The sequence below is a fragment of the Bombus pyrosoma genome, linkage group LG14 (genome assembly GCF_014825855.1).
Source record: "Bombus pyrosoma isolate SC7728 linkage group LG14, ASM1482585v1, whole genome shotgun sequence".
NCBI classification, from domain to species: domain Eukaryota; kingdom Metazoa; phylum Arthropoda; class Insecta; order Hymenoptera; family Apidae; genus Bombus; species Bombus pyrosoma.
In genome coordinates, this window is record NC_057783.1 from 5,936,105 (window position 1) to 5,963,838 (window position 27,734).

General features: G+C 39.0%; 2 protein-coding genes across 13 annotated transcripts in view; both read left to right on the top strand.

Annotated features, from left to right (window-relative positions):
• The window catches only part of LOC122575077 (ATP-sensitive inward rectifier potassium channel 12-like), a 48,749-nt gene extending 45,247 nt beyond the window's left edge, over positions 1-3,502 (top strand). For all 6 annotated transcript variants that reach the window (XM_043743501.1, XM_043743503.1, XM_043743504.1 and 3 more), the window contains one exon: positions 3,368-3,502. The gene's annotated coding sequence lies outside the window, so the exon portion shown is untranslated. The remainder of the gene's footprint in view (positions 1-3,367) is intronic.
• Positions 1-27,705, top strand: LOC122575076. 7 transcript variants are annotated; one of them, XM_043743495.1, is made up of 5 exons: positions 9,418-14,238; positions 14,317-15,367; positions 18,332-18,418; positions 20,082-21,139; positions 24,363-27,705. In XM_043743495.1, exons 2-5 carry the CDS (start codon positions 15,222-15,224, stop codon positions 25,553-25,555), a joined length of 2,484 nt encoding a protein of 827 aa, XP_043599430.1. In that variant the 5' UTR covers positions 9,418-14,238; positions 14,317-15,221; the 3' UTR covers positions 25,556-27,705. The 7 variants fall into 7 exon arrangements, with proteins under 7 accessions (XP_043599432.1, XP_043599427.1, XP_043599428.1 ...); XM_043743497.1 differs by lacking the exons at positions 9,418-14,238; positions 14,317-15,367 and adding an exon at positions 1-16; XM_043743492.1 differs by lacking the exons at positions 9,418-14,238; positions 14,317-15,367 and adding an exon at positions 3,559-4,070.
• The last annotated feature ends 29 nt before the right edge of the window (positions 27,706-27,734 follow it).

Sequence of the window (27,734 nt, forward strand, 5' to 3'; positions counted from 1 at the left end):
AACAGTCTTAATCTTAGTGAGAATCTTTATATCTATATATACTTTGTATCTCTTTCTATTTTTATTATCCCGAAAGAGAATTCGCGAGATTAATCGTCACCCTCGACGAGAGTCGACTATGTTGGTTTTATCTGGAAATTCGCTTATGTTCACTTTGAACTCTTTTCTTTTTCTGTTATTACTTTAGAAGATACTTTTCAGTCGAAGAATTAAAATTCGAGATCGATCGTCGATTTGGTAAAGTTTCAACTCTACTGATACTACTCTACTGACTCTTGTTCCTTGCAAAGATGTGTTTCTATCGTCGATGAATATATCGTAAATATAACGTATCCCGAAGGAATGAAGTATTACAGAGTATTTGAAAATTCGGAGAGAAGATTCTCGAAAGTATATACAAAGTACGGTCGTTTCTTGCCCCCTTTTTCATTAAATAAATTCTACGATATCTGTATCAAAGTTTCGAGTAAACTTCGTATTGTTTAAAAGTATTTTTTAAAAGGCAACGAGAAATTCGATTATCGAACGCATCGATTCGGAGAAACCGTCGAACGAATGGAAGAAAACGACGAGCGAGTGGTAAACAAGGAAATTACGTTTGTAATTAATCGCGTCTCCGTTCGCGTAAACTGGTTTCGTGTTTTTTAAAAAAAAACACGATCTAACGACCCGTCTTTTCTTTTTCTTCATCTCAAATAATATCTCAACGGTCCAAACTTTCGCTGTTCTCGCGTGGTGTAACGGTTCCGTTTTCGCTCGAACGTTTTATCATCGGCTCGTAAAAAGTACTCACCGTTTTTTCTTACTTTTACGGTTTAAGCCATTTACGAGCTGACAAGCGCGCGATAATAACGCACTGGCCAGGGAAATTCAGTGAATCACGAACCACGCAGAATATAATTTATGTCATCGTGCCAGATAAGCGGTATTTATGCAGTATTTACAATTTTTCATCGTTTGTTTGCCGCGACATTTTTCGTCCCTGTCGAGATATTCGCCATACGTATTTTGTCACAGCGCGTTGATAATATTATTTTCTGCGCGATAAAGCTACGATCGTTCGGTTCGATAAGGCAAAAAAAGAAAAACATATAATCGCGACGGCTTAAAAAACGCGTCGACGAGGAGGATGCAGTTCCCAACGAAACTATTCTTCGTTAATCGCCCGCGAAAATTCAGTTCCGTGCTGTTACGTGTTTCTCTTTATTATGATTCAGAGATTACGACGCAGCTTAATCGGCAAAATCTGCAAAATAATAATTATGTAATGGCTCATCGATGGTCTAATCTGGCCAACCTCGTTCTTCCCATCACTCTTTCATACTCGTTTTCCGTCATTACCTTGTTTCTCTCTCTCTTTCTCTCTCTCTCTCTCTCTCTCTCTCCCTAGTCTAAAACAATCGCAGGAATCGCGGGAATCTCGACTTTTTGTCGCTTTCCTGCACACATTCTTCGCACAGTTTTTCACATTCCTCGACGATGAAGAAGAAAATGGAAAACTTGACCTTGTTAATAACATATGGTGGAAGATATTTTTATATTGTGAAATCAGAGGATTTTCTTATAAATGTATCTGTAATTATATCGCAGAAAAACTATAACCAATTAAGTCACCAAGTTGTCGACCTTATAACGAAGATTTTTACAGGACAAGTTGATTTTCACTCGAAAATAAGTGAAGATATTTTCATCGTGTTTGAGTCTGGTTTAGAGGTTTTGCCACGAGTGGTTTTCATTCTGAATTTCTTCGATCGCTAGAATCACGAAACGGACTTTTTGACGAATTGACTTTCACGTTATCAAGACAGAAATACGATTATACGTACTTGCCCATTTTGAATATATTTCTTTATTTCTAATCTTGTTTAGTATAAACGTAAATACGTGGTGCACAGTTACGTGGAATTAAAGCGACACAAAGAAAACGAGTAAGTACATGTAATCACGTTTCCTGCTCGATAATATTGAACGTCAAATTAATTAACATCATGAAAGGTACTTGCACGTATTTTTTGGAATTTTCGAAACAATTCTACTCTTCCTTTGTCTCTAGTATTAAGTATAGATTAGAGTGATAGATTCAATTAATTTAATGAATCACCTGATTTGAGTATTATTCGTAAAAAAAAATAATACCTACGCTTATTTTTATCAGGAAGTGGCTGGCAGCGTTCAATCAAAATTCCGAAAAAAACATACCATCGATAATTCCCTAAAATTCTATCGAAACCGGAAACAAGGAACACGTCATCGACACATTGTCTCGATCTCCGGAACCTTCTCGTCAGCGTGATGTAAATTCATCGGCATCCTCTGCACCTCCTTCCCTCCTATCCTTCCTTTAATCGAACAATCGAGATACCCCAGACGAAAAGAAAAAAAGAAAAAGAAATGTCGCAAAACTTGTTGTCTGAGGCCCGATGCAAACGACGGAGTTCTGTCGCGCTTTTCAACGGTCTCCTCCAGTCAATTCTATGGGAAAATACCGACGACGTTCTTCACGCGATAAAATTGACAACACGCTCGCGCGAACGAGTACAATTTATATATTAAGCCCTTTCATAAGTATCATCGTGTTAAATATTAGTGGATTGTTTATGAGAATTCATATTTTTATTAACACGACGAAAGAAATTGAATCCGAAGGAAAGATTTATTTCACTCGCCAAATATTACAAATTTCTGACTCTGCTGGTCATTGATTATAAATTTCAAGCAAGTTACATTTTACTGTAGAAATTCAAAACGCAAAGTACGAGACGACATTACTTGTGGAACGATCTGGACATTTCTGCACAGTAATTTATTAACTAACGATATTAACGTACTGATCGTACATTATAGATCTCTCTTCTATGATTTTACGGTTTTACGTCAAACAGGACAACTCGTAAATTTATAGAACCTGAAGTATAGTACTTACAGGTACTAACAATTTGTAGCTATTGACCAATTTCATCAATGATATTAATTGAAGATTATTCAAGACAGCTCTGACGATACATGAGAATATTGTCGTTTATAGTTGTAACGTAAATTCCTTTTGTTTCTCTATTTGATTACATAAACGAAAAAAGATATAGAGGATCCGGTCGAATAACACGTAAAAGCAGACACGACGTGATTCCGTATAAAGTTTCAGTATACTCGATCGGTTTTCAAACTCGATTTTCTCGTAAACCAACCCGAGAATGAAAAGCTTTCATTCTATATATTTTTCTTATTTTTCTACAAGGAATCGTGTCCTGCACGCTGCCACAAGTTATTCCTGCGGATCCTATGTTTTAAAAGTTATTTTATCACGACGCTCGTGTACATTGCTCCCCATTTTAATAACGTAACGCACAAAATCGATTGCGCACCGTAGGGACGAGGTATGGTGGGATTCCGCGAACGGAAGGGCGGTGTGAATGCCGGTGGAAAGTGAGAGGAAACGAAGAAACGATGGCAGAAAACGGAACTTTGCTCTTCAACGGCCGTCAGTCATCGTCGCGTGGACACTTCCAGCGACTTCATTCATCCTGGACACGGGACGAAAAAAACCGTCGCCGTTCCTGATTCCAATTTAACTTCGTACAAGGAACTTAAGAAGAGAGGGAGCGATAAAAGACAAAGTGACGAGAAGGAAAGCGGAGAAGCGAGTGTCGACGAGGCGGATCGGTGAGATAAAAAAAAATTAAAAAAGGAAAAGACAGAAAGAGAGAAAGAAAGGAGAGAGGGAGGGAGAAAAGGTGAAGTAGAAAGGGGGAGAAAGAGTGAGTAGGAAGATGAGTTTGACATTCTCAATGGGGGTTTATTCGTAACACGTGAAGCGCGGAAATGAGTGGCATAGAGGAGCCACAGAAGCTGTTTCGCCTCCCGGGTACCATCGAGGAGGAGGAGGAGGAAAAGGATAACGAGGTTCGAAGCCACCAGCAACTCCCGGACAACCCAAACACAGCCGACTCACCCTTACTAGGACAAAGGAACACGGGTACCTTGTCCAGTCTGCCTAGGTACGTCACCCTGGTCAGGGTCAGCACCCAGAGCAGCAGCATCGGTGGTGGTGTCGGTCGGCAAGATTCTACCAGGTAAGTTCTTTACACCTACATTTATATATATTTCTTTCACCGGTATATTTTTATATATTTGTATATAATTTATATATCCGGTTAGCTGTTGCGATGTGTTTGTAAAGTGCAAAAATGCTAAAATGCGTCGTTATGTGCACTACGTACAATTTCTTTCGTAATAATTATTTACATTTTCTTATTCGTTCGTTTTATTTCGTCACGTCCTCCAAGTATTCGAATCATCTTCAAATTTACGAATATATTTTAGCTTTCGCTAAAATTGCAATTTAAACATCAAATTGTAACTGCCTTTTAAGCATAACGAGTATACCCGTCATAGCGCAAGATACTGTCATTTCTTCGTGACGAGTATACTCGTCAAAAACAGCCAACTGGATATAACAGCATATTTTTTATATATTTAAATATGATTTGTATACAGCAATATATTCTTTATGTATTCTTTCTTTTTTTTAATCGTATTGTTATCAAACGTTGTTCGGATTTATCAAGTTACCTGATATCAAATAACTTGTATCGAAATTTGGCTTCATTCGTATATCTGGTAGAAAATGGACACTTATACGTATCAATTACTACAGTACGTAGATTAGTGTGCATACATGGCTCAAATTGGTTCGAATGAATGTAATTTAGTAATTTGTAACTTACCGTCGAAAGAAACAAACTTTGACCGTGAAATTGTCATAAGGAAACGTACTAAATCTTCTTCACATAAGATCATAATTATCGACTCTTTAGAATTCATAGAAAGGATAATATCTTCCAACGAAACTGTTATTTCGTTCAATTTTTATCAACAGACAATCTTCCTTTTCAAAAATCGTCGCTGTAGAAATTTGCCTGCAAAACAACTGATAACTGCGAGTCATTAAAATCAAGGACAACTTTAAAGATACTTCTAGCCGTTGCTTGCAACGATCCTAGGGATATTCAGATCTCTGCCCAAAAGCTATTTCATTCTCGTGTAAAACCGGAAACGTCTGTTTTACATACAAAAGAGCGAACGTATCGGTGACCGTAAAAAAGCATAGTATAATCACGCGACAATTACCGAACAAAACATCGGTGGTTGGCGAATCACGTGGCCGGTTCCCAAGGCAGCCTATCTCTGCTGGATCATCCTCGAGCAAAAGCTGGTTGAGTTTTGTTTGAGGAAGCCATTCTCGACGTTTTCTGGCGCCAGATGCTGTGTACAGGATATTAAAATAATCGGACTAAAATGCTGGGAAAATATCGATCACCCTGTACTCGGACCGACAACATCTTAACGCGTAATTTTCCCAGAAATTCTTCGTCCAATGACAAATTACGTTGCGTACGCTACATCTTGTAATTATCGCAACCACATCGATTACGATCGAAACCAACGTTCGTCGTTTGCATAGGAAATCGTTAATGCGTTAAGAGCAGCAAAAGAAGCTTGTTCGATTTTTCTAGCGTAATTTGTCTTTTTTCTAGCAAAACCTTCGATAGAATCTTTGCATGTCCCGTCGCTACCGCTTTATCATCTGGTTTCAAGTAATTTCACCGATTTTATTTTATCGATTCTAACTTATTCGTTCTAATGTTCGAAGGAAAAATCGTTCATCCAGCCTTCCGAGATATCGTAATCGAGAAACTCCGCTAAAAAAAGAAGCTGCAGGTCTGTGCTACGCGATATACGGCGGCTGAGTAACTACGCGATTTACGCGTTTCATCTTACGGGCGTTTTTCCAGAAAGCTACTTGGTTACGAACGATCTTGTGCACGGAGCGTTGCACCCAATGATCGAGCAGAATCGACAAAAACGAGAATAGAGAAACTCGATAAGATTGCCGCGAGCTGGATGCTGCTAATAGTCTGTAATCTTCCGTAATCGTGCATCGAACGAGTTTTTCCTTTAATCCGCCACCGTAACAGTCGCAGTTAACAAGAACGTTGGATCGTCGTTAGTGTCATCATAATTATTACGCCGGGATATTTGCCGTGTGCCTATCATCGACTCTGATAGAATTTATCGAGCCAGAGGTCTATTAACGTAAACGGGATGCAATATATTTCGCGTGGCATCGCGAGGCTAACTAACGACGTCCGTATCCACTGCGTCTATGCCGCACCACTGTTTACCCTTCTGGCTCTAATTCACCTATCGCGAAGCCTATCGTCCTACCCATTTATCAAGAACTTGAAAACATATTACACGTGCGACAATTGTAAAATTCAAGAACACGCGGCTGACCTTCGCCGCTAATTTACTTACGTTCGCCTCATTACGTTCTAACGCGGAATGCTTTTGAGAAATATGTCTTGGAAATTGTCAAGTTACGAGACGTGAACGTAAGAAGAATGACGACAAAGTATGGCTATATTAAGCATATCGACGAATAGATGCGTTTTACTAGAGATTTTCATATTAACTTTTAGCGGAAATTATGTCGTAGTAATAGTAGTTTGTGGAACAGATCGATGGAATTTTCATTGTTTAACGTGTCGATTGCTATCGCGGCCGTTTCGTGACTCACGTTCTCTCGACTAAATTTTTCAGAACGACGTGCGATAAATTTCAGAAACTAAAAAATTGTCGACGACGTGAGCGCCTTAGATAACATTGTGGGAGAAAAGCGCGTAAATGCAACGTAATATTTTGCGAAAATTAAACATTATAGCGTAGTGTATGTGAATATATCGAGAGCTCTCTGCACGAGATGCGTGAAATTCGCGTGGCAGTCGACGTGTTAAATAGTCGGGCAAAGATAATAGACAAAATATCGGCAGAATATTCGTTCTATCTTGATAATTAAATTTACAACGCTTTCGGAAATTCTTCGCTAAACGTACACGATAGCAACCAACGGAGATATTTAAAAACTTTCACGTTGTATCGATAAAATTTCACGCGGAACGTCGACGAAAGATATCTTCAAAATTATAAATTTCGAAATCTGAACGTAGAAAACGATAATTATCGTAATTACACGGGTAAAATTTCACGTGCAACGTTAACGAAAAATATCTCCAAAATAAATGAATTGGAAAACGTGAACGTAGAAGACCGACAAGCCGTAAATAACTTAATAAATCGAGAATGGATCGTGCTTTATAAAATTCTATATTACTTGGTAGATGAAAAGGTATTCGTTTCGTGAAGAATTTCTACGGTTCAATGGAATTTTAATCCTCCGATTCTCTCGCAATTCTTTCTTTAGAACAGAAATTCTGTGCCAAGATCGCTTTAATCGAACGGCGTTCCTTTCTTTAATTAGAATAGTGGTAAGGTGTACTTGTCGGTATTAAAACTCGATACCTGCTCGTTGACTGGCTCGAGAGATTGTCTGCTCGGCGATTAATTTCAAGAAGAGATGGCAAATGTTAAACGAGCGTGGCAATTCACCTTGTGAAATCTCGAAAGGTCGCCGTAGTGACGAATTAATCGGTGATCGCGGAACGAGAGTTAATCGCGGAAACTCTTAACGATTTCTCAAGCTGTATCGGATTTCCCGTTTCCTGGACGAAAGACAATCCAGACTGTGTGGGTGCTCGTGATTTTCTCGAAAATACTTCCGTCTCATCGTGCGCAACGAATTAAAAATTTCAGGGTTCTTTCATGAGGCGACGAATAACAACGCGCAACGTGTAGAAGAAAATTTCCAGATCTTTTCGATTCGAGATAACGTTACGGTATTTTGTGTTTAATCGAATGAAAATATTATCGTATTCGAGATTTTTAACACGTCACTTGTTACGTATAACAAAAATAAATTTGATGCCATCGACGAGTAAAGGAGAATTTAATTTCTCTCTTGTTCGAAACGAATACGTAACAACTAAAACGTATGACAACGATGATTATTACTGTATCGATGATTTTTAGGATCATTATTTTATTCGAACGTGATACGATTAAGCTTCTTGCGAGTATTTACCAAGTGTGAAGAGACGAGTATTATCTAAGATGCTAGAAAACACGTATTAATCTGATAGAAACTGGTAATCCAATTATTACTGCTCAACTAATCCGTATTTATTCGCATGGATTATACGCGCAACGGATATCTTGCGATCGATACTATGTTCGATAGAGAAACATCATTAATCTGTCCAAAGTATTTTAGATAAGAAAAAATTTATAACTTTACGACATTATACATCTGGGAAAATCCATTAAGAAATCTCTATCTTTAGACCTATTTATCTAACCTGTTGTCTCGTTCAATTAGAATCTCTATTATTATACAATCCGATGGCAGTGAGAATCTTTTCTTGTTCTAAATAAAAAAGAATTTCGAAGTAAAACGATTTTAAAATATTGCGCATCGTAGAAAGTTTATCCTGTTTTCTCGTTCAATTAGAATCTCCGTTTAAAAAATCATTCCTAGCGACAGGACGAATTACGAGGAATTGTTAAGAGATTACTCGAATTTCCAAGCCCAGACTCTACACGCGTTTCGTTTCTAAAAATCAACAATTCCAATCACAGATATTTTATAGATAATTATAGACTTTTTAATACGTTTTTAAGATATACAGTATCATTCAACAATCTGGAATTATTAATTAATTCTATATTAATCTTATAATTACCTGCCTATATTTTAACAGTTTTATTGTCGACTCGAAATTAATCTAACAGACATGCACGACAATTTCCAAGAAGAAGAGTTCCCTCGAAAAGTTAACTTCCTTTTATAAAGCACGCTATAGTACTTTCAAATTTATAATCAGAAACTCCTTGTTACATCCTTGTGATATCTACGTACTTTAACTTTTTCCGTACAAGATTTAGTTGTACATCAGCGATATGTACGTACTTTTAGCGATAACCAGCCTCGTTAACATAATCAATGTCTGCTGGAAAAATAATTCGATCTCACGTTAAAACCGGCGCGCCGTTTCTGAAGCGAGGAAATCCTGCTGCCACGATAATCGTCGTGTGAAAATTCGGGAAAAAATTCCACGCTCGAGGTAGCCGCGATCGAAAATGAAAATCTTCGCGAGGCCGAAGCTCGCAACTCGTCCGATCTCGTTAGTTTAATTAAAAGCTCGTTATCGAAGCCGTGGACAGTGCGGTTGGACAGCTCGCAATAAGAGCTCGACCCGCAGTGTGCGTACACCCGATGATATTAACGCGCTGGTTTTAATCCGCGTCGGGAAACGCCTCGAAAATTGTGTACCGGAAGCTGGCCAGCTTCGTCATGTCGAGTCCGGCAAGATCGAGCGTTTCTGTCGGAAGAAGAACGAGATTCGTCGCGTCTCGCTCGAGCAAACGTCGCGAGAAACGAGACAGTTGGTTGGTTTTGTTCGAAGGAGGTAGAATACGTATTATTCTTTTCGTCGAGTGGCTTCATTCTGTATTTTACACGGTGACTGGCGAAAATATTTCGAGATTTGTCGTAGGAAAATTTCACGAACGTATTGCATTATGGGTGTTACATGAAACGAATTTTTAAAGGCTTATTGCTATACCGTAGCGAGAGAGGTTTGTCACGATCCGACTGCGAATTTTTACGGACTTATTGGAAATTTGCGGATGGAAAATCGCGGAGAATGCGCATGGTATTGTATTATATTTATTTATTCCAGTTTAATGATCTAGAAATGGACTCGGTTTCGCAAACACGATCTACAGATAATTACGATACCATAAAAATATCAATGCATATGATATACAAATATATATACAATATACAAAATAAAGTGCTTACCGTAATTTGTAGTAGGCGAAAGAAATTAATACGTAGGTTCCATTCCTTCGTAAAAAATTCGTAGTCTAGTTGTGATTATATTTGAAAATTTTGAAACGAAACCGAGTTTTCGATAGAGATTCCTATTTATTTAGCTTGTTAAACTCGAAACTTAAAAGAGGAGACGTCGTTGCAGGACGATAAAACTTCAAAATGTTTCAAGTAAAACACATAACACGTTCGTAAAAGGTTTTTATAGGTGCTTTCAGATACTTTCGTGAAATATTGCGTGTCTCTGTAGAGTACGTGTTATTCTTTCAATAAAGCGACTTGGTCGAATATCTCGAAAGAAAAATATCAAATTGAAATAACTTAAAATCGTGTCCTTTTACGGAATTTCCTCGTCAGTTGCTTTTATTGCTTCTGTTTTCTTTCCTATTTCTAATTGTATTTGTCGATTAATGCTCGATACTGTATTGTAAAATAACTTGATTAATTGAACCTAACCCGACGTGTCGAAAGAAAAACGTGAAATTGAAAAAAGAAAAGAAATAATGGATGCGGATGCCGACATCTAATCCGACTGATTCGTTTTTCTTTTTTCTCATTCTGAAATTGTATCTGTCGATTGATAGTCGCGACTGTCGTGTATTACGTTGCAAGTAATTAGTCAACTATGATGGAACCAACTATCGAGTAGAACGAGATTTTCCGTTTGATTGGCGAAACCTGTTCGGAGACTCGATTTGCATGCAATTAGTCGTCACCAGGATGTTCCGGCAGCTTAATGAATATTTTTCAGCCTTCATTTAAATTCATGAAACGAAGTTCTGTATCTGATACCCTGTGAATATGTCGCGACTAATTTGGATAAACGACATACGGTGACATAAGGTGAATTGCCGATTCTGCCACCTTAAATTATTTGTAAACGAATTGTATTTATTATCTCCTTTGAATTACTCAATTAATCAAAGGGTTTCACGTTGCACTTACAAAAAGCAACCCTCGTATCTGTGTAGAAATATAAATTAACAAAAAAGAAAAAGAAAACTAACTGTTGGTGTTGTTTTTTTATCCAACAACTCGTGTACACGTAATTCGAAATGAGTCAGAACCTCTACTGACTCACACCATATAGAGAATTAAATTCCGTTATTTGCAGAAAAAAAGAATATTTGAAATATTTTGTGTACTCGTGGGATTAATATTTTTTGGAGGAATTCGATCGAATATTTCGCTGGCAAAGTTGGACAAACACACGTGAGGGCATGCTTTCGAGCTGTCGTACTCCGGAATTAGTACCGTTCTCAATTGACGCCTACAAACGATACGACCTCTTCTGCTATGGGATAGCACCATTATAATGCGCACCGAATAAATTACTAACAGCTAATGGCGATTCAACGTTGCCGGTGTTGATCGAGCCCTTCCGGTTCGTATTTCTTACAACGACTACCGCCAAATTGTTTTCATGGAATCTTCGATTCGTACAAAAATCGCGGGAGAATCGGAGAAAAAATCGGTACATTTATCTTCAGGAATATTTTTACCAATAACACCGTAAATAAAAAATGAAAGATACGATTAGACGTTAGATAAAAACCGTACTCAAATCACGCTCAAGATTAATCTTTTTGCCATTTTATATCTTTCGGAATATTTGTACGGAGGCAGGCGAAGCTGATAAATCAGCTAAAGAGAAAGAGATAACTCGATCTTATTTGAAGATAAATCTGAATCGTGATTGATATCTTGGCAAACATACGAGGACGAAACTTTGGACGAGCTGGATGTTCTCTAAATTATGTAAATTAGTTCCATTATTTTTATATCATACGCCAGAAATTCTGACCAATAATTTTCTCGGTTCTCACGATATTTCCCTCATCAGTGCCAATAAAACGTCATTGATATTGGATTTTAATTAACCTAGATACCATCCGAATTTCTTTTCCATGTAATATTTGCTCATGTATGTAATTTCAATTCGACGTATTAATGAAATTCTCTGTGTTCCTGTTTATCGTTCATTTATTGTTTCTGCACTGCGCAAAGAGAAGAACAAATCTCAAAGGCCAAACCGATCAACCTCACTTCTTGTGAATATCTCAATTTTATTATTCGAAGATATATGTAATTAGTGTGCAATATCTCGAAACACATGCGACTTATTTTCCTAATTTTATTTATCACCAGAAGATATCATAAATAATCAGCAAATTCGAAAGTAAATTTTCAAAAATAATTTCCCTCTACGTTTCAATTCGTTCTAAATTCCTCGACGCTGGTTACTAATAGTTAAAGAGATAAGCGTGTCAAAGTATCAATCAAAGTGTTAACAGCGAAGAAATCAGCTACAACGTGATTAAATATCTAACCACATTATTGATGAAATATTTAAGCAAACCTAAATACACTATACACGTTAAATACTGTATAGATAATTATTATTAAAACGATGATCGATGAGGCTAAAAATAAATACCTATATTATATATAATCATATTTTGACCTCAATAAAAAGCAACATTAATTTTATCAGAAGTGTGCTCATTAGCAATATAAAAAATCGATTGGGAAATGGAAGAATCAATCGTCAACCTCAAAATTAATAACAGTGAAAACAAAGCCACTATCTTCCTAATATTAATGAACAGTGAAAGAGTATGAAACATGGGAAGCCTCTTAAATATAGCTTGTCGATTGGAGTCGAAAAATCAATCATTAATCTTCAAATTAATAACAAAAACTAATAGAAAGGAAACCAATATCGTTCCAATATTAATCAACGGTGAAAGAGTATGAAACTCGGAAAGTCTCTTAAAAATAGCTTATCGACTGAAGTGGAAAAAACAATAATTAACGTGCAAATGAATAAGAAATTAATAAAAAATATTAATCAACAGCGAAGAGGCGTCAAACTCATAAATTCAAAGTATCAAGCTCGTAAAAAGGAATGTCCAACGAGTTGCAGTCTTTCCGTAACAAACGTCCACACGATCTCCGTATGGGACAACCTCCTCGTACGTCGACAAACACCGACTTGTTCCAACGCGGCTTGATAAATCTGAGTGATGGATTTTCGACTCGGGATATCGGCTCGATAAATCTGATCTGAGATGTTCGATAATTCGCGGAAAAGTTTGCTTTCGCAAGTAACGCGTACGTCTTCGGTTGACAAGCTCGAGCTCGGGCGTTTGCGTGCGATCAGCGATTTCGCGATGGTTCGCCAAGAACGACGCGACGCCGATAAGGAGATGGCTGCTCGGTGATAAGACATGCTCCCGGACTTTTCGAGTCAGTCAAACGAAGTCAGTGGAACAAATCATGATTTGCTGGCGTTATAGTCCAACGCTTCGCGATGTCGGCCTCGTCGAAAACGTTATCGGTGAACCGAGTGTACCATGCTATAAACGAGAAACAGATAGTGCCAATTGAAGAAGACATCCAGTGTATCACATGAATGTCGTTTTGAGTCGCCGATGAGATTCGCGCTTTCGTCGTGCCAATAACAATCGAAGAAAATTGATTTTAGCTGCCTTTGCGAATCGTGAACGATGCTCGAACGTGCATAAAAGCCGGTGGATCAACTTTCGATCAAAAGTCTGAAATTCGAGGGCTGTGATTTGACATCGAGCGCTGGTCGCGACGAGTATTTTTAGGAAAAGTTCTTTGCTCCATTTGCTCCGTAAGTTTGCAAACGTATCGAGAAGGTGGAATTCGTAGGCCGATGTTGATTCGAAGCTTAAACAGATTTTTCATTGCGAGAGAAATTCTCCATCTCTTTGCTGGATAAATCTACGAGAACGGTGGAAACAGTGCGCTTACTCCAGTGTTGGATCGAAATTGAAGTAAATATGAAAAGAAGTGTAAAATACAGAGAGAGTGTTGCTTAAAAATTCGTAGAATTTTTAGAAGTAATCGTGATTGAAGAAATAGAAGTTTGAGAGGGAAGGCGTCGTTGCGAAGAATCGCGATATCGTTGATTAAAGAAAAAGAAAAAAGGCAGGAAACAAGGGAAACATTCCGCGTGACGTAATCAGGCCATTTTCTCGCAAATGAAAAGAGCAAACGTTATTGTTAGTAGCTGATAAGTGGAGACCACTGGCCAGGTGTTGGCTCGTATAAGACGTCCTACATCATTGCTCGTACATCAGTAGATTCTCCATCATCAAAGTCGACACCTATTCACCCAACCATTCGGTTCTTCCGCGTACATCGCGTGTCTTCCGTTCGAACGATAACAGGCTATGAAACGAAACGAAATCTTGGTAAAGAACAATTTGATTATCCAAGAGGAAATACACTTTCACTTCGTTGGAGAAATCTTTTAAAATTAATTCGATTAAGACAGACAGATCCTGCCAGGCTTAAAAGTGGATTAAAAAGATTTAATGGAATTACCATTGGATAATCAGAGAGAAATTGATCGATGACGTGTGCTTGATTTTTGAGAATCAATTTTAAGAGCAACGGTCGAAGAGCAGATGCGATTGCCAGTGAGTTTTCTCAGCTGTGTTCATAGTTGTCAAATAGTGTACGAGAAAGGAAATCGATAAATGATAAACTCTTTTTAGTCTGACTGTGGTTAACGAAACGAGTAACTGCGAGATCTAAGACGATAAGTGAAAGACTTACGTGGAACGATAATCAATCGGGACAGGAAGTGATTGCCTTCCGTTTGATTAATTTCAACGCTTCGCGTTTGCAACGATAATCGAAGGTCCATTCTGCCACGTGAGAGGATTTTTCGCGATCGCTGAACTATTTGACAAGATAGTAACTTGTTAGAATTATCGCCGCAATCGCCGAGAATTCATTCCTACTATCGCTTTCGATAGTAGCTATTGTTTTCGTCAAAATCAAAGGGAATTTATTATCGTTGAGTTTGTTGAAACTTAGCTTAGTAAAGAAACGGAAGATTATTGAAATTATTGCTGCGAGCATAAAAATTGATACCGACTTAAAGATCGTCAAATTTTCCAACGAACGTGCAAAGAAGCAGGAAAATCGAGATTTTCAAAATTAACTGTCAAGTTCGAAGTTGACATTTGGAGCTTCTGCAAATTATATTAAACCGAGCGTACACGTAGAAATTTCTGCGCGTATCGATAAGTTGTACGTGTGTGTTATCTAGAATCGCGCAAGAAACCTTAAGATCGTGACACAGAGAAATGTTTGTACGACGTGAAAAAATCCTTCCGCCACTGATCCTTCTTCGTTCGCGATAAGAAATGAGAAATTGCAGCTACGTCGAAGCGTGTCGTTTAATATCACGTGCGCGTGCAATCGTATGTCACAAATCTGATTATCCGAGTGTCTAGAACTTCTTCGTCAAACTAATAAATCTTTCGAATAAAACGGGAACAACGTCGTACGCTATTATCCTCGAATGGAAAATATTCTTCGAGGTAGAGTATTGTCCGAATACGCCAGCTAACGCGTGTGTATCAAAGGAAAAAAAGGAGAAGAGGAAGCAAAAATGAACGGAGACGTTCCAAAAGATCCAATTTCGAGCGTGAAATCATCCTCGCCGGACAGAGACGAGAAACAAAATCTGTTGCCATCGTCGGAACAAACAACACCTGTTATAGTAAAAATGTCCAAGACTCCATCGCTGAAAAGCAGGTAAAATGACACACTTCAATCTGAATTTATTCGATGTGACGAGTTATCGAGCTGCGTAGTTGGCTTCCCAGTTAACAACTAGAATCGTGGGATTAGCTATTCATTAATTTATTCACCGGTGAATTAATAACGCATCGACGAACGCAGTCTTTCTCGTCCACTTCTGTCTCTGCGCTGTTATTTACGACTGACAAGTTAATTCGATAAGCGATTATATTCCAACCGGTCACCCCAACCGTCCCAATTATTCGAATAACGAGGACACAATTACGAAAACACCTAATAAATACTTGTGTGCAGACGTTGCTCGCTGAATTTTTCGCGAACGAGATACTACTGTGTAGTAAGCTAAAAAGTAGTAGTGGCGTAGGTCAGTCCGCTATCGTTTTTCATAGAAATAGCGTCGTTTGTTTATCGTCACGAAAGATTCGTTGCATTCTTTCGAATCAAACGGAAACGTATGCAGACGGAGAGTGAAGATACAAATTGATTTATTGTGAAAATAATGCAGCGATGCTATTTCGGAGTTGGAATTCAAATTCGAAGTAAATTCCCAAAATCTTGAATTACACCAGCGCGGTTTTCGGACTGCCAAAATTGTACGAAACTGTGCAAAAGTCTCGGGCCATCCGCTGTTTTACGCACTCAACGACCTGAGCCCACGAAAAATTTCTAAAATTAAATTCCGCAATTAGCTGGTGCATTAATGTGCAAATACTTTGATTCTGTTCCATAACTATTGACAACAGTATAACAATAATTAGCATTCAGTAAGCAATGATATTAATAAATTGGATTGGCAAGCTGCGAGTCGATTAGATTAAAAATTTCAGTAGATTCGTGTAATCTTAGTCGGATAACTGGTAGTTTCGTTTCTCCTATTTCCAAATCTGTTGTTTCTAAAATTTCATCGATGATATAAATTCGTGACTTTCGAAACTGTACTGATTCTCACAATATAAGATTTCCAAAATTCAATCGGTTGTGCAGTAGACAGAACGACAATTTTAAAGCTGCGTTGCTTTCCTAGACGTACGATCAATTTGAAAATTATTAATAATTTGCTGAGAAAATATTTATCGATTGTAAATAATTAATATTTTACGAAACGGTATGCTACCATACACGCAGGTGTTAATTCAACGCGTACTTATTTGCTAGTCGTTGAATATTTCGGAAGAAAACTGGCAAATAACCTTGAAATTCATCGTCAAGCCTCAATTTGGATGATCAAACTGCTTCGATGATTTTACTTCGTACCTTCTCTGCGGCATAAAATTATAGAAATTTCTTTGTTGTAAACTATTCCTTATCGTCTATTCCCGATAACGATAGAACTTAGATCAATCGACGATATTTCGACGAATTATTCGAGGTCATGCAATATCGTATTTACGATGATCTAACCTTGTGAGGTATCCAAAGCTTGGATAAGATTCGATTACTCTTATCCTGTTAAGCAAAGAAGACGAGTTAACTCATCGTACGAATTGCTAATTCATTTGCCATAATAATTTCTTTATTTATAGATTGTGTATATTTTTACGCGTCACCTGATTTCTATCCAAAATAAATCACCGCTACATACATCGTACATTTGAAGACTCTAGAGCAGAAACGTGATAAATTATTCTTCAAGGAAAGGGGATTTTAAAGTCCAATATACCTTTAACTATTATAGTTAAATAGCTAAATTAGCTTAATATAGTTAAATATAAAAAATATTTCTCGGATAAATCATTCGTTTCTAAATTTAAATTATTCTCTTTTAGTCATCAAGCGGTATAAAAGTCAGAGAATCAATAAACATTGACTCATTAATCTTCATTTACATTTGCAAGAATTAAAGCCGACCTAATTAAATTTGATGTATCTTCGTTAGTTTTTAATTCTCTAATTAATCGAAAATCTCCTTATTAACAGGCTATCCAATCAACAGATTAATTTCCAATTTTTATTCCATTCCCCTAACATCTTTTGCCCTAACAGTTTTATGAAACTTAAACAAATGTATAACAATGAAATGTATAACGCTGTAATAAACTATTATCCTTAACACGTCGATTTTGAATGTTTCACGAATTTCTTTCTCTTCCATCACACTATCGCCTGTATCTCCTTTTATCATTTTTCCTCTCGCTTTTGCTGTTGTTTCACGCCTTCTCTAAGCACCGAACAGTTGATCTTAATGATATCAATAATTTCATCGCTATCAGAAGATTAATCGATTAAATTATCGATCTTACAATTAATGTTAGTAAATGCTATCGATCTGAGAGATGAATCAACACAACGGTGAACAAACGCGGACCGCAGAGTTCACCGCGTGTGTCGGCGATTGATTTACGCGTGGCAATAAATAAATTGGTAGATAACAGTTGCTCGGTTATCGTACGGAGTCAAAATGGCGACTTCCTTTTGGCCATATGAAAGGGTGGCGAGCGCGAAGGTCTCAGACAGATCATCGAACTGGTCGCGTCGATATATTCTACTGTTGGTTCTGTGCAGCTGTGCCCGCTTTTCGCACGATTTTCGCGCGTTTTCACAGCGACGGATGATGAAATCGCTCCTGTCGACTTTGCATCTCGAATCGTGCAAGCATCGCAGTTCGTTCGAGTTATCGCTGACTGATTAAGAAGTTCCTTAAACACGCTTCTTCGACGCGCTTTAAATAGACAGAAGCACCAGAAGCAAGTGGCAAGTGTGTCATTTATCGACGGCGTTAAAGTAATTGGTCGAGTTGTCTAGGGATTGTCAAAATTATTTTTTTTTTTCTTTTCCTTTCTCTTTCTCTTTTTCGGTGAAGATGCAGTCGATTTCTGAACTGTTGCCACTAATGGGAACGGCTGTCTGTCTGTTTCGGGATATGATAATTTCAGAGTGAAGTTTTAAAACGGTGTAAATGATTTATGATAAATGTGTCGAGTTTGTGATCAAAATTGTCGTGTGTTTCATCTGTTGAAGAGAAATAGTTGGTGAACTTTTGCAACGATTGACAGTTTGTCATGGAAAGGTTCAGGAAGGATCACGTAAAATGCGAAGAAATCCATCGTGAGTATTCTTCTTGAAACGTTAAATTTGAGAAAGTATTAAATAGTGGAATCAAACATGTGTCATCTATCGATCATCGAACAACTTTCGTCAAAATCTGCGAACGATAACACGAAACACGAACAGATTCATCGTGGGTATTTTTCGCGGAACGACAGAGGAATAAAAATTAGAACGATTAACAGAAATATTCGCGCAACTAAAGAATAAAACATCGTACGGTGGAAAGAAATTTTCACACAGACAGAAGATAAAATCTCGGGTATTCGGGAGGAAAAAAAAGGAAAATGAAAACTCGTGCGATCTTTCGTGCGAAAATTCTCGATCAAATAAAATTGTTGCACGAATAAAAAATAAAATCTCGAGCATTGCGAGCAAAATTGTCGTGTTAACAATACGGGAAATATCATACGCTGGAGACAAACTCGGCGATAAAATTTTCCATCGTTCGCCATCTCCGCCACAGACGATCATCCGCTTAGCATAATAAAAATACGTGCCTAAATCCCGCCAGATATATACATCGCGCAAAATACGTCGCAAAAATCACGATTTGCAAATCGTCTATCGCGCGCGAATCTCGGCTAGAATTTTCATAAAGATTCGTATCGAATAAGGAAAGCGATGGGTGCGTAACGATCGATTGACACCACAAGAACAATATGATCAGCTGAAATTTGCTATTCAAATCCGGCAAGATCTCCGCGGAGAATATATTACGACGCGTGTACAAATGTCGACGAGGCCTTGATGAGAATTTCGTAGAGCATCTCGCGTCTTTGACTGAGTGCTCGAAGAAATAATTTATTCCCTCGCGGTTATTTTGCTAGAAAAAAAAAAAAAATAGTACGCTACACGCGTTACCACGTGTCGAGATAATCGAAACCGAGATTCAGTTCTGCGCGAATGATTTACGATCTCTATCGTCAAGTAGCTTTCGCGGAAAGCAACGTCATTGTTAAATAATCGATGCGCAGACGTAATCGTTATTTTGCTAAATCTCGAAGCCGATAATCGTTAAAGGAATGGTACGACGTAGCATAAAAAATCGATTGACGCCTGTCTGATTGCTTAAGATTAATTAAAAAGCTATCAAGTTTCAGGAATATACCTGACTTCTATGTTTAAGTGGGTCAATACGTAGCGACGTATAGGATCAAATTTCTCAATCAAAAACGTGTTCGTCCTTATAAAGAGTACAATCACCTTGTCAAACGGCCTCGTCACGAACTTTTATCGTGTCAAATGCCTACCGTAGGAATAATCCACTGAAATCAATGACCGTTACAAGGAATCTGTTCCAAGTTCTGATACCAGTTGCGCTGAAAATCGCCTCTGTTCCTCTCGTGCTCGCGACAGGAATCTATATAATTTTAGGACATAAGTCCAACTTTGAAATTTTCGACGTATTTCCAAAACTTATCATTCCCTGACCCAGCATGGCCGAGCGATCCGATAAACTGAAAATTTGAAAGAAATCTGAAATAGAATTTTTGTTAAATTTGCAAAATTTATCTCTTCTTCGTTCGACGAAAGTCGAACTAATTCGCTAAAAATTAAAAGAATTCTACGCGCGATGAGAACCTATGAAAGACAAATCTGCGAACAAATGAAATCAAAGTTCCTTCTTCCAAGTACCAACCGTCAGAATTGTAATTTCCAGGAGCCGGTACAGAGCATGGCCAACGCGGAAGCTACGTCGTCGCGCCGTGTTAAAAAATGGCGAGTGCAACGTCCTTCAGTCGCGAATCTCCAGACGTTCCCTGCGCTTCCTCCGGGACATATTCACGACCCTGGTCGACACTCAATGGCGATGGATGTTGCTGTGCTTCAGCCTGAGCTTCGTGCTCTCCTGGCTAGGTTTCGCGGTCATCTGGTGGCTCATCGCGTTCAGCCACGGTGACTTTGAAAAGGACCACCTGCCCCCCTATCAAATAGACAACAACTGGACACCCTGCATCAACAATATCTTCTCGTTCACGAGCTGTTTCCTGTTCAGTATCGAGACGCAGCACACGATCGGCTACGGAAGTCGTGTCACGACCGAGGAATGTCCTGAGGCGATCTTCGTTATGTGCATCCAGAGCATCGTCGGTGTGATGATCCAGGCGTTCATGGTGGGCATAGTGTTCGCAAAGATGAGCAGGCCTAAGCAGAGAACTCAAACGCTGCTATTCTCGCGCAACGCTGTTATCTGTCAGAGGGACGGCGAGCTCTGTTTGATGTTCCGAGTCGGCGATATGAGGAAAAGTCACATAATAGGAGCCGCCATTAGGGCCCAATTGATAAGGACCAGGACCACCAAGGAGGGCGAAGTGCTGTCGCAGAACCAACAGGAGCTGGCCGTAGGCACCGATGGTCAGAACGGTAACCTGTTCTTCATCTGGCCCACTACGATCGTTCACAAAATCAACGCGGAGTCGCCGTTTTACAACATGTCCGCCGAGGACATGCTGACCGAGAGGTTCGAGATTGTGGCCATCCTCGAGGGAACGATAGAATCGACAGGACAAACCACTCAGGCCAGATCCAGTTATTTGCCACAAGAGATCCTCTGGGGACACAGGTTCGAGCCCATGGTCACGTACTCGAAAGAGAGACAGGGCTACGAAGTGGATTACTCCTTGTTCAACAATACCACGCAAGTCGGAACGCCTCTATGTTCTAGTAGAGAGCTGGCGGAGTTTTATAAGATACAGGAAGAACTTCGTCATGGGAACGGTAAGTGGTTGCAGGTTTCTAGAGAATGGATACACTTGGCATTGAATAGAACGTAGTTTCTGTGTGTTACCTGTGTTATCTGTTTAGCCTTCTTTTTTAGTTCTCTTCTCTTTCGAAATGAGTTTGACGTGAAAAGAGAGGATAGAATATTTGTATCTAGATTCAGCGGCGGGCTAGTTAGATTTTTGGATAACTAGATCTTCCCTTCATTTCGTATCACACGGTGTCGTAAGAGTAATGAGACTGAATCTCTGTTGGCACACATTGTACGTTTAGAAGTACGATTACCAATGTTGTCCAACAAGGAAACGAAGCATTATATAGCGTACTGAATAGTTTCCAACTGGAACATTATACAATTCACAAACCTACACGGAATTCATGAATTAAATGAAACATTATTTTCCTTAAAGGCAAAAGTTGAACACGGGAATATAATGAAAGTAATTCATGGAGCTACAAAATAACAAGAAATAGCGAATAACATTATTTTTCATCTTGCGTTCTTTCCGCTTTGCGGCTTCCTCTTATCGCGAATATCAGAAGTGGCCGCGTATCTTCGAACGACGAATTATCTTTCTATCTTAAGCCGTTCTTAAAAATCATTTTGCAAGAAATAAACAAAAGAAAGACCTATCTTCCGCATCGATACATCTTGTTTCTTATTAGTCTCGCTACTCTCCCACCGCACACACCTCTCACGTCTAATACTATGTAAAATATATTAGAATTTCATACTTGGAATTCAACGTAGAACCACGCAGTTTGCCCCTGTCTCTTTACGACACGCGTCAACGACACCAGGCTCGTCCTGTCACACAGCCTATTCAATTTTTATTTACTAGAGCGGAATGTCCGGTGTAATTAAAAGTTTCCGCGATGCGTCGGCCAATATAACACGTTGCAAAACAACCACTAATGACGCAACAAGGTCGGTCTGCGTTAATTGGCATGCACGCGCGAATCAAACTAATCGATATCAAACCACCTGCTTGCCTCATGCTTGCCTTCGTTGTTTGTTCTCCCAGACTCGCGTGCTTTGAGCTTCGAAATGCTTTGAGCTTCTGTATGTACGTATGCACGTGTTGACAACTCTGTGAACGGGTCTCGTTCGATGTCTCTCTGACTCTGTTGGTGCTGGTGTATACCGTAGATGGAGGCCTGCGGAAAATTCCTAGCGAGCCGAAATCCGCGCCGGTGATATTGACCAGCAACCAAGCGGACGCCCCGGAGTTCCTTGCCTCTCAAGGACACTCTTCTCACGGATCACCGAAACATCACGTTGACATTCCATGGATCGACGAGAGCTCGGGTGTTTAACACGTCGACTGCGGAGCCGAAGTCGCGAGGCCGCTCAGTGCGACGGATATTTTCTTCTTCTTAACCCTTGAGCCGCGGGCGATTTTCATCTTTTTTTCTTCTTTTTTTTCGTACAGAAAATCGCGGACGAAATTGATACGTAGACTGCGGATATTCCTGCAGATTCTTAATAACTTTCCGAATACGACTGAAAAAGTAGAACTTGGGGATTTGTTTCGTTTCGTCGAATGTTTGCAACAGGCATCATATCGTTGGATATTTTATATATTTTGGCATTCCACGTTCATTCTGTGAACTTTTGTACCCTTAAACTTCTCGTGAGTGCGTGAAATTCCGCCGTCTATTTATAGCTCAGGTCTATCATAAGGAGATTCTCAATGCAATGGAAAAGAACGACGCCGTAATAACGTGGTCGAAAATTTCGCCGAAATTAATACTGGAACTACGCGGGTCCACGATGTACCTAAATATTTCACGTACGAATCAGTCCAATTCAAGCGATATTCCTTTAAAGAATTGATCTATATAATTATATCTGTAAATTTCTGTACCTACATGAAAATCAATATTAATCGTGGCAAAAATACCAGTGTGTCTTCAGAAAGTTTGATAAACGTCAGTTTGATGATTTCAGTAGTTCTAGTGTTAACACGATGACTGCCATGCGAATCTCATATACTTTTATTGCTTATCTTTAAGACGTTAAAATAAGTGAAACGCGATTTTCGCGTCGTCCGCGGCTGCAGGGTTAAAACGCTTTCACGAGGGTTGATAATTGGCCAAATGAGAACTCAACTCGTGGCCAGTTAGCGAAGCACCACACGCTGTAATTTAAGGCAAACCAAAGATTCCACAAAAAGCTACGACTCGTCTCAAAGTGCGTATCGAGCAGTTTTTTCTACGGATTTTCCGTGGCTGATGAGTTTCAGATGTTCGATAAGAGGTCCTGGTTTGTCCGTCTCACGCTTGTATCTGTTTCTCGTATTGTCCTAATCGCGTGACGTCCTGTCGAACATTGTTGCGCGATACGATCCGATCGAGAGGTTGTTGGTAAAGGGCTATCATACGCATTGAGAGTCAAACGTGGTATTATCATTGATTTGTAATCCTGTATACTTCGTCTCTTCTCAACCAGTTTCCAATTTATGCGCGTAGAAGATCTGAAATAAATTTCTTGCCTTCCAGCGTACACACACTTTTGACTCTCAGTGCACGTACAAAACTATCGCTGAGCCACACATTTACTAAATCATCTTTAACCCTTTGCAATTCTACGTCAAGTTGAGTTTCACCTTCTATTTCGTTCTTTTCTTTTAATAAAAATATGTTAAAACAGATGTGGTTATTGCTCATGAAGATACGAGAACACAGCCAAAATTACGAACACCTTTGAAAATCGTTTATTAAGTGTAGATCGATTAGGATAAAGTGTCGAGTGTCTGGACAGCAAAGGATTTAGCAAAGCGTTCGTAAGCAAATTGAATCGCTGAAACAGTAAGCGAAATTCCTCCAATTCCTGCTTCTCTCATCATCGTTATTATCGAAAGATATTTCAGACATTTGACTCGACAAAAATTTCATTTAACCATTTCATATGTAACCGAGACGTTACACGAATACCCAGGCATCTGTTTTACAAAGTTAAAAAGACGAAAAGCTTCAACTCCAGATACAAACCACCTACCTATGGAGGGCGAAACAAATACGTTTGTAAACGAAGGGTTAAGCAAAGTGGTATTTGTTGGTTGTCGTAAGATAATTTATAAAATAATTCTAAGGCAAACACATGCACATCGAAGTATGCGTCATATCGATTATCCATCGAAATTTATACAAACATTTCTACTCGCTAAGTTCGAAAGATCAAAGCTGAAATTCCTCTAAGTAGAAGACTATTTTGCAGGTATGATAGTAGACGAGGATTTCCTAATGGAGTCTTGTCAGGACAGCCAGTACCACTACGGTCATCGTCCACACCTAAATCATCCTCATCATCATCCAAACCACAATTTAACCTACGTGGACAGCGGCAGAAGCGAAACCAGCGCCGACGAGGCGACCACCTGTCGAAATTCTTGCAGAGACTCGACGTATCACGGACCACCGGTTCCAAATCGAGACCATAGCCACTACAAGATTCTCGATTTAGACGCTGATGGGATCCAGGTGATGGGTGACGTCGATCTACAACACTTGCCGGAGGCGGTGAACAGAGAGATCCTGAAGAACAGCCGCGAGATCATCTTCGAAGAGCCAGAAACATCGAGAGAGGGGAGTCCGTTGTTAATGAAATCGACTAATCGGAAGAACACGAGACACGGTGTTCCGGACGAGGAGAAGAGATCCTTGAACAGTTCCAAGAGGAGTCTCTATCATAGAAATATTCTTCGAGGCTTGGAAGAAGATAAAAGATCTCTGGATGGGTCCAGAAGAAATTTGAATGGGTCCAGGAAGTATTTATTAATTCCCTTGGATAACAAGAACGCGGTGGAGACCGGATACAGGGAGAATTTCATCGTTAATAGAAAACACACGGGCAGCAGAGAGTATTTAAACGCGACGAGGAAGGCCATCTACGTAAAAGGATGCAGGGAGCCCCAAGAAGTGGACGCTAGAGGAAGATTGAACTCCAACGACGACAGGTTGATGATAGAAGTAGAAAAACCTTCGAAATCGTGTCAGCCACAGGAGATATTAGCTAAAGATAAGAGCACTTCGCTGTCGGATCCTGATCTATCGCCGAACGACTACGTTCCTGCTATAAAGTCACCAGTTCCATCGACCTTGTTGCCAATCTCTCCAGTATCCGATCTGTCGCCGGAATCTGGCTTCTACGATGGAACGCAGTGGAATTGCAGCCCGGAGTGCGTTAGAAAGGATCTAAAAATTCCCAACGAACCTGTGATCGCAAGAAATAGAAGGAGTTACGAGAATGCGCAGCTTCAGGACGTGAACGAGGTTTTATCGAGACCTAACAGTGATAATAGCTCGTTGGATAGCGAGGAGTCCAAGAATTTAGTTAGTGAGACTGGTTCTCGTAAATTTGGCGAGAAGAATATTGCCGCGAAGCAGACGGTCCCTTACACGAGCGTCTGAGCAAAGTGTGCCTTTCTCTTAGTGTAACATATCGCTTCCAAGTGCCAGTGCAATTGTGTTGTACAGAATATTGCGTTTTACGTATTTGCAAAGCGGCATCGGAGTCGTGATTGGTCTTACTCGACCCTCGAGCATCAATGATATTGGACACAGCTGTGGCTGGACGCGAGAATCTGAACATTTATTCTTCGGTTCCATCGATCAGTTTGTTTCGCTCTTTCGGGCGAAATTCTCTTGTCCACACTCTCCTTTACCAATATTACTAGTAAAATTCTACAAGTAGAAATACTTGAAGTAGAAATAGAATAAGTGAAATTTTGCAATTGGATTTTACAAATTACAAGTCGTCCGACTATTTCGTTGGACGTGAAGCTGAACGCACGTAATTGTAAGAATCTAAGAATTAATTTAAAATTATAATTAATTATAAAAAGTAGATATACGAAATAAATTTCGACAAATTTCTGAGGAATTCAACAAATTCGTGAAATAAGAATTTTCAATTAGTTTCACATAGTTCATTGTGCTCTGAGGGTTGAGAAAGTAACCAATGTGTTTCCGTACAGACATTCTTCGTGTATGGCAGTGATTATACAGAAAAGTGATAAACGACAGAGCTACAACAAACAAGCGACGGCTAAGGCATAGAAAATAAATCAAAATTATTTTCATTTATTTTCTATCGTTCAGCCGTCACGTATTTCATCGCTGTGCTTCTTATCGCTCACCGCTTAGCGTTTATCGCTCTTCTATATAGTCACGGCATAAAACGCGTAACTTTTCCAACAATATATTATAAGTATCTGTGAATTTATATTCTATAAATTAAGTAAAAGATAGGCGGACAATTATTTTTGCTATTTTACGATGTTTGTAAATTACACTAAACCGCAGGTCGGTTAGAAGCTTCCATGTGTAATAATTAAAAGAGCCAGTCAAATTGCTCGTTCAATTTAGTAAAATTAATCTTCTAGAAACGAAACGTGGATATAATCGTTTTTGTTCGAACGGCGAGGCTTTCGAGAACTTGGCTGAAAACGCTTCACGAGGTAGTTTCGAAAACGAAGCATACGACGCTCTAACCATTAATTACATAATTAACCGTCATTTTAATTAAAACTTGGGAACTGAAATATCGAAGCTCTTGGAGATTTCATTAATGAAAATTATCAAACAATTCAGGAGGAACCGGCGAATTTAAGATTAAGTTATCTAAAGTCAGCATATTTCAGCGATAGATTTAGGTATAAAGATCGACTAGATGTAACAAAAGTACCTAGCAAACTATCGAAGGGTATATTTTTACAATTTATCATGCACAAACGCTGAGGTATTAAATTAACGATACTCTGACTGAAGTCATCGATACGTCAGTTACGTCCATGCCTGGCAAAGCATCAGTGTTCGAACGAAACTTCGTAGATTTAGCGATGCCATTTAATTCCTGTTAATTCTCCCGTAAATTCACCCATTAAAGACCAATTTGCCTGATATAGGCAAATGAAGAAGAAAAATCGAACGAGTCTTTGGAATTTCATTTCGTAACCACGACATTAAAAAATGAAATTCAATGATTTACTTCGATCAAAAACAACAAAAAGAAAATATATATATATAGATATTTCAAACGAGTAGTCTTTAGTGGGTTAATTTGACGATTTATGGCGAAAGGAACCGTGTTGGTTAAACAATTCCACGTACTATACTTCTAATTATGGTAGATGAAAGATAGCCACTATAGCGAAGAAAAAGAAGTGCCTTGTTTTAACTTTCCATTTCCACGAGAGTGAGGGTAACGAACGTTCTCACCGCCAAAACAAACTAGCCTCGTTTAATATTTATTGCTTGCAAGGTATCCTAAGCACTAGGTCGACGTTTGTATATAGAAACGTTCCCAGTTAAAAAGACACTATCGATCGCGAGGATAGGTTTGCACGAAATCGACAGCCGCTTCGAGAGCTTCTCAGCTATGTGATTCGATCGGCACAGCGAACCAGATCGAATTATTCTGATATTATTTAGACGGAGTGTGCAGAGGAACCTGAAATGGTAGAGCTCCGAGTGTTCCTCCGGGACATGGATACCTGCCATCGTGACTTCTAGCATAAATTGTGAAACTCTTATTTGTAATAAAGACCATTCGAAATCTACGGGAAATTGAATTTTTTCCATTCTCTGA

What these genes read in the sequence shown, in the direction of transcription:
- LOC122575076 (XM_043743492.1), top strand. Translation starts at nt 3,820, where the DNA reads ATGAGTGGCATAGAGGAGCCACAGAAGCTGTTTCGCCTCCCGGGTACC. An exon ending in GGTCGGCAAGATTCTACCAG is followed by an intron (nt 4,071 to 18,331) that starts GTAAGTTCTTTA and finishes CATCTGTTGAAG; the next exon opens with AGAAATAGTTGGTGAACTTT. An exon ending in AAAATGCGAAGAAATCCATC is followed by an intron (nt 18,419 to 20,081) that starts GTGAGTATTCTT and finishes TGTAATTTCCAG; the next exon opens with GAGCCGGTACAGAGCATGGC.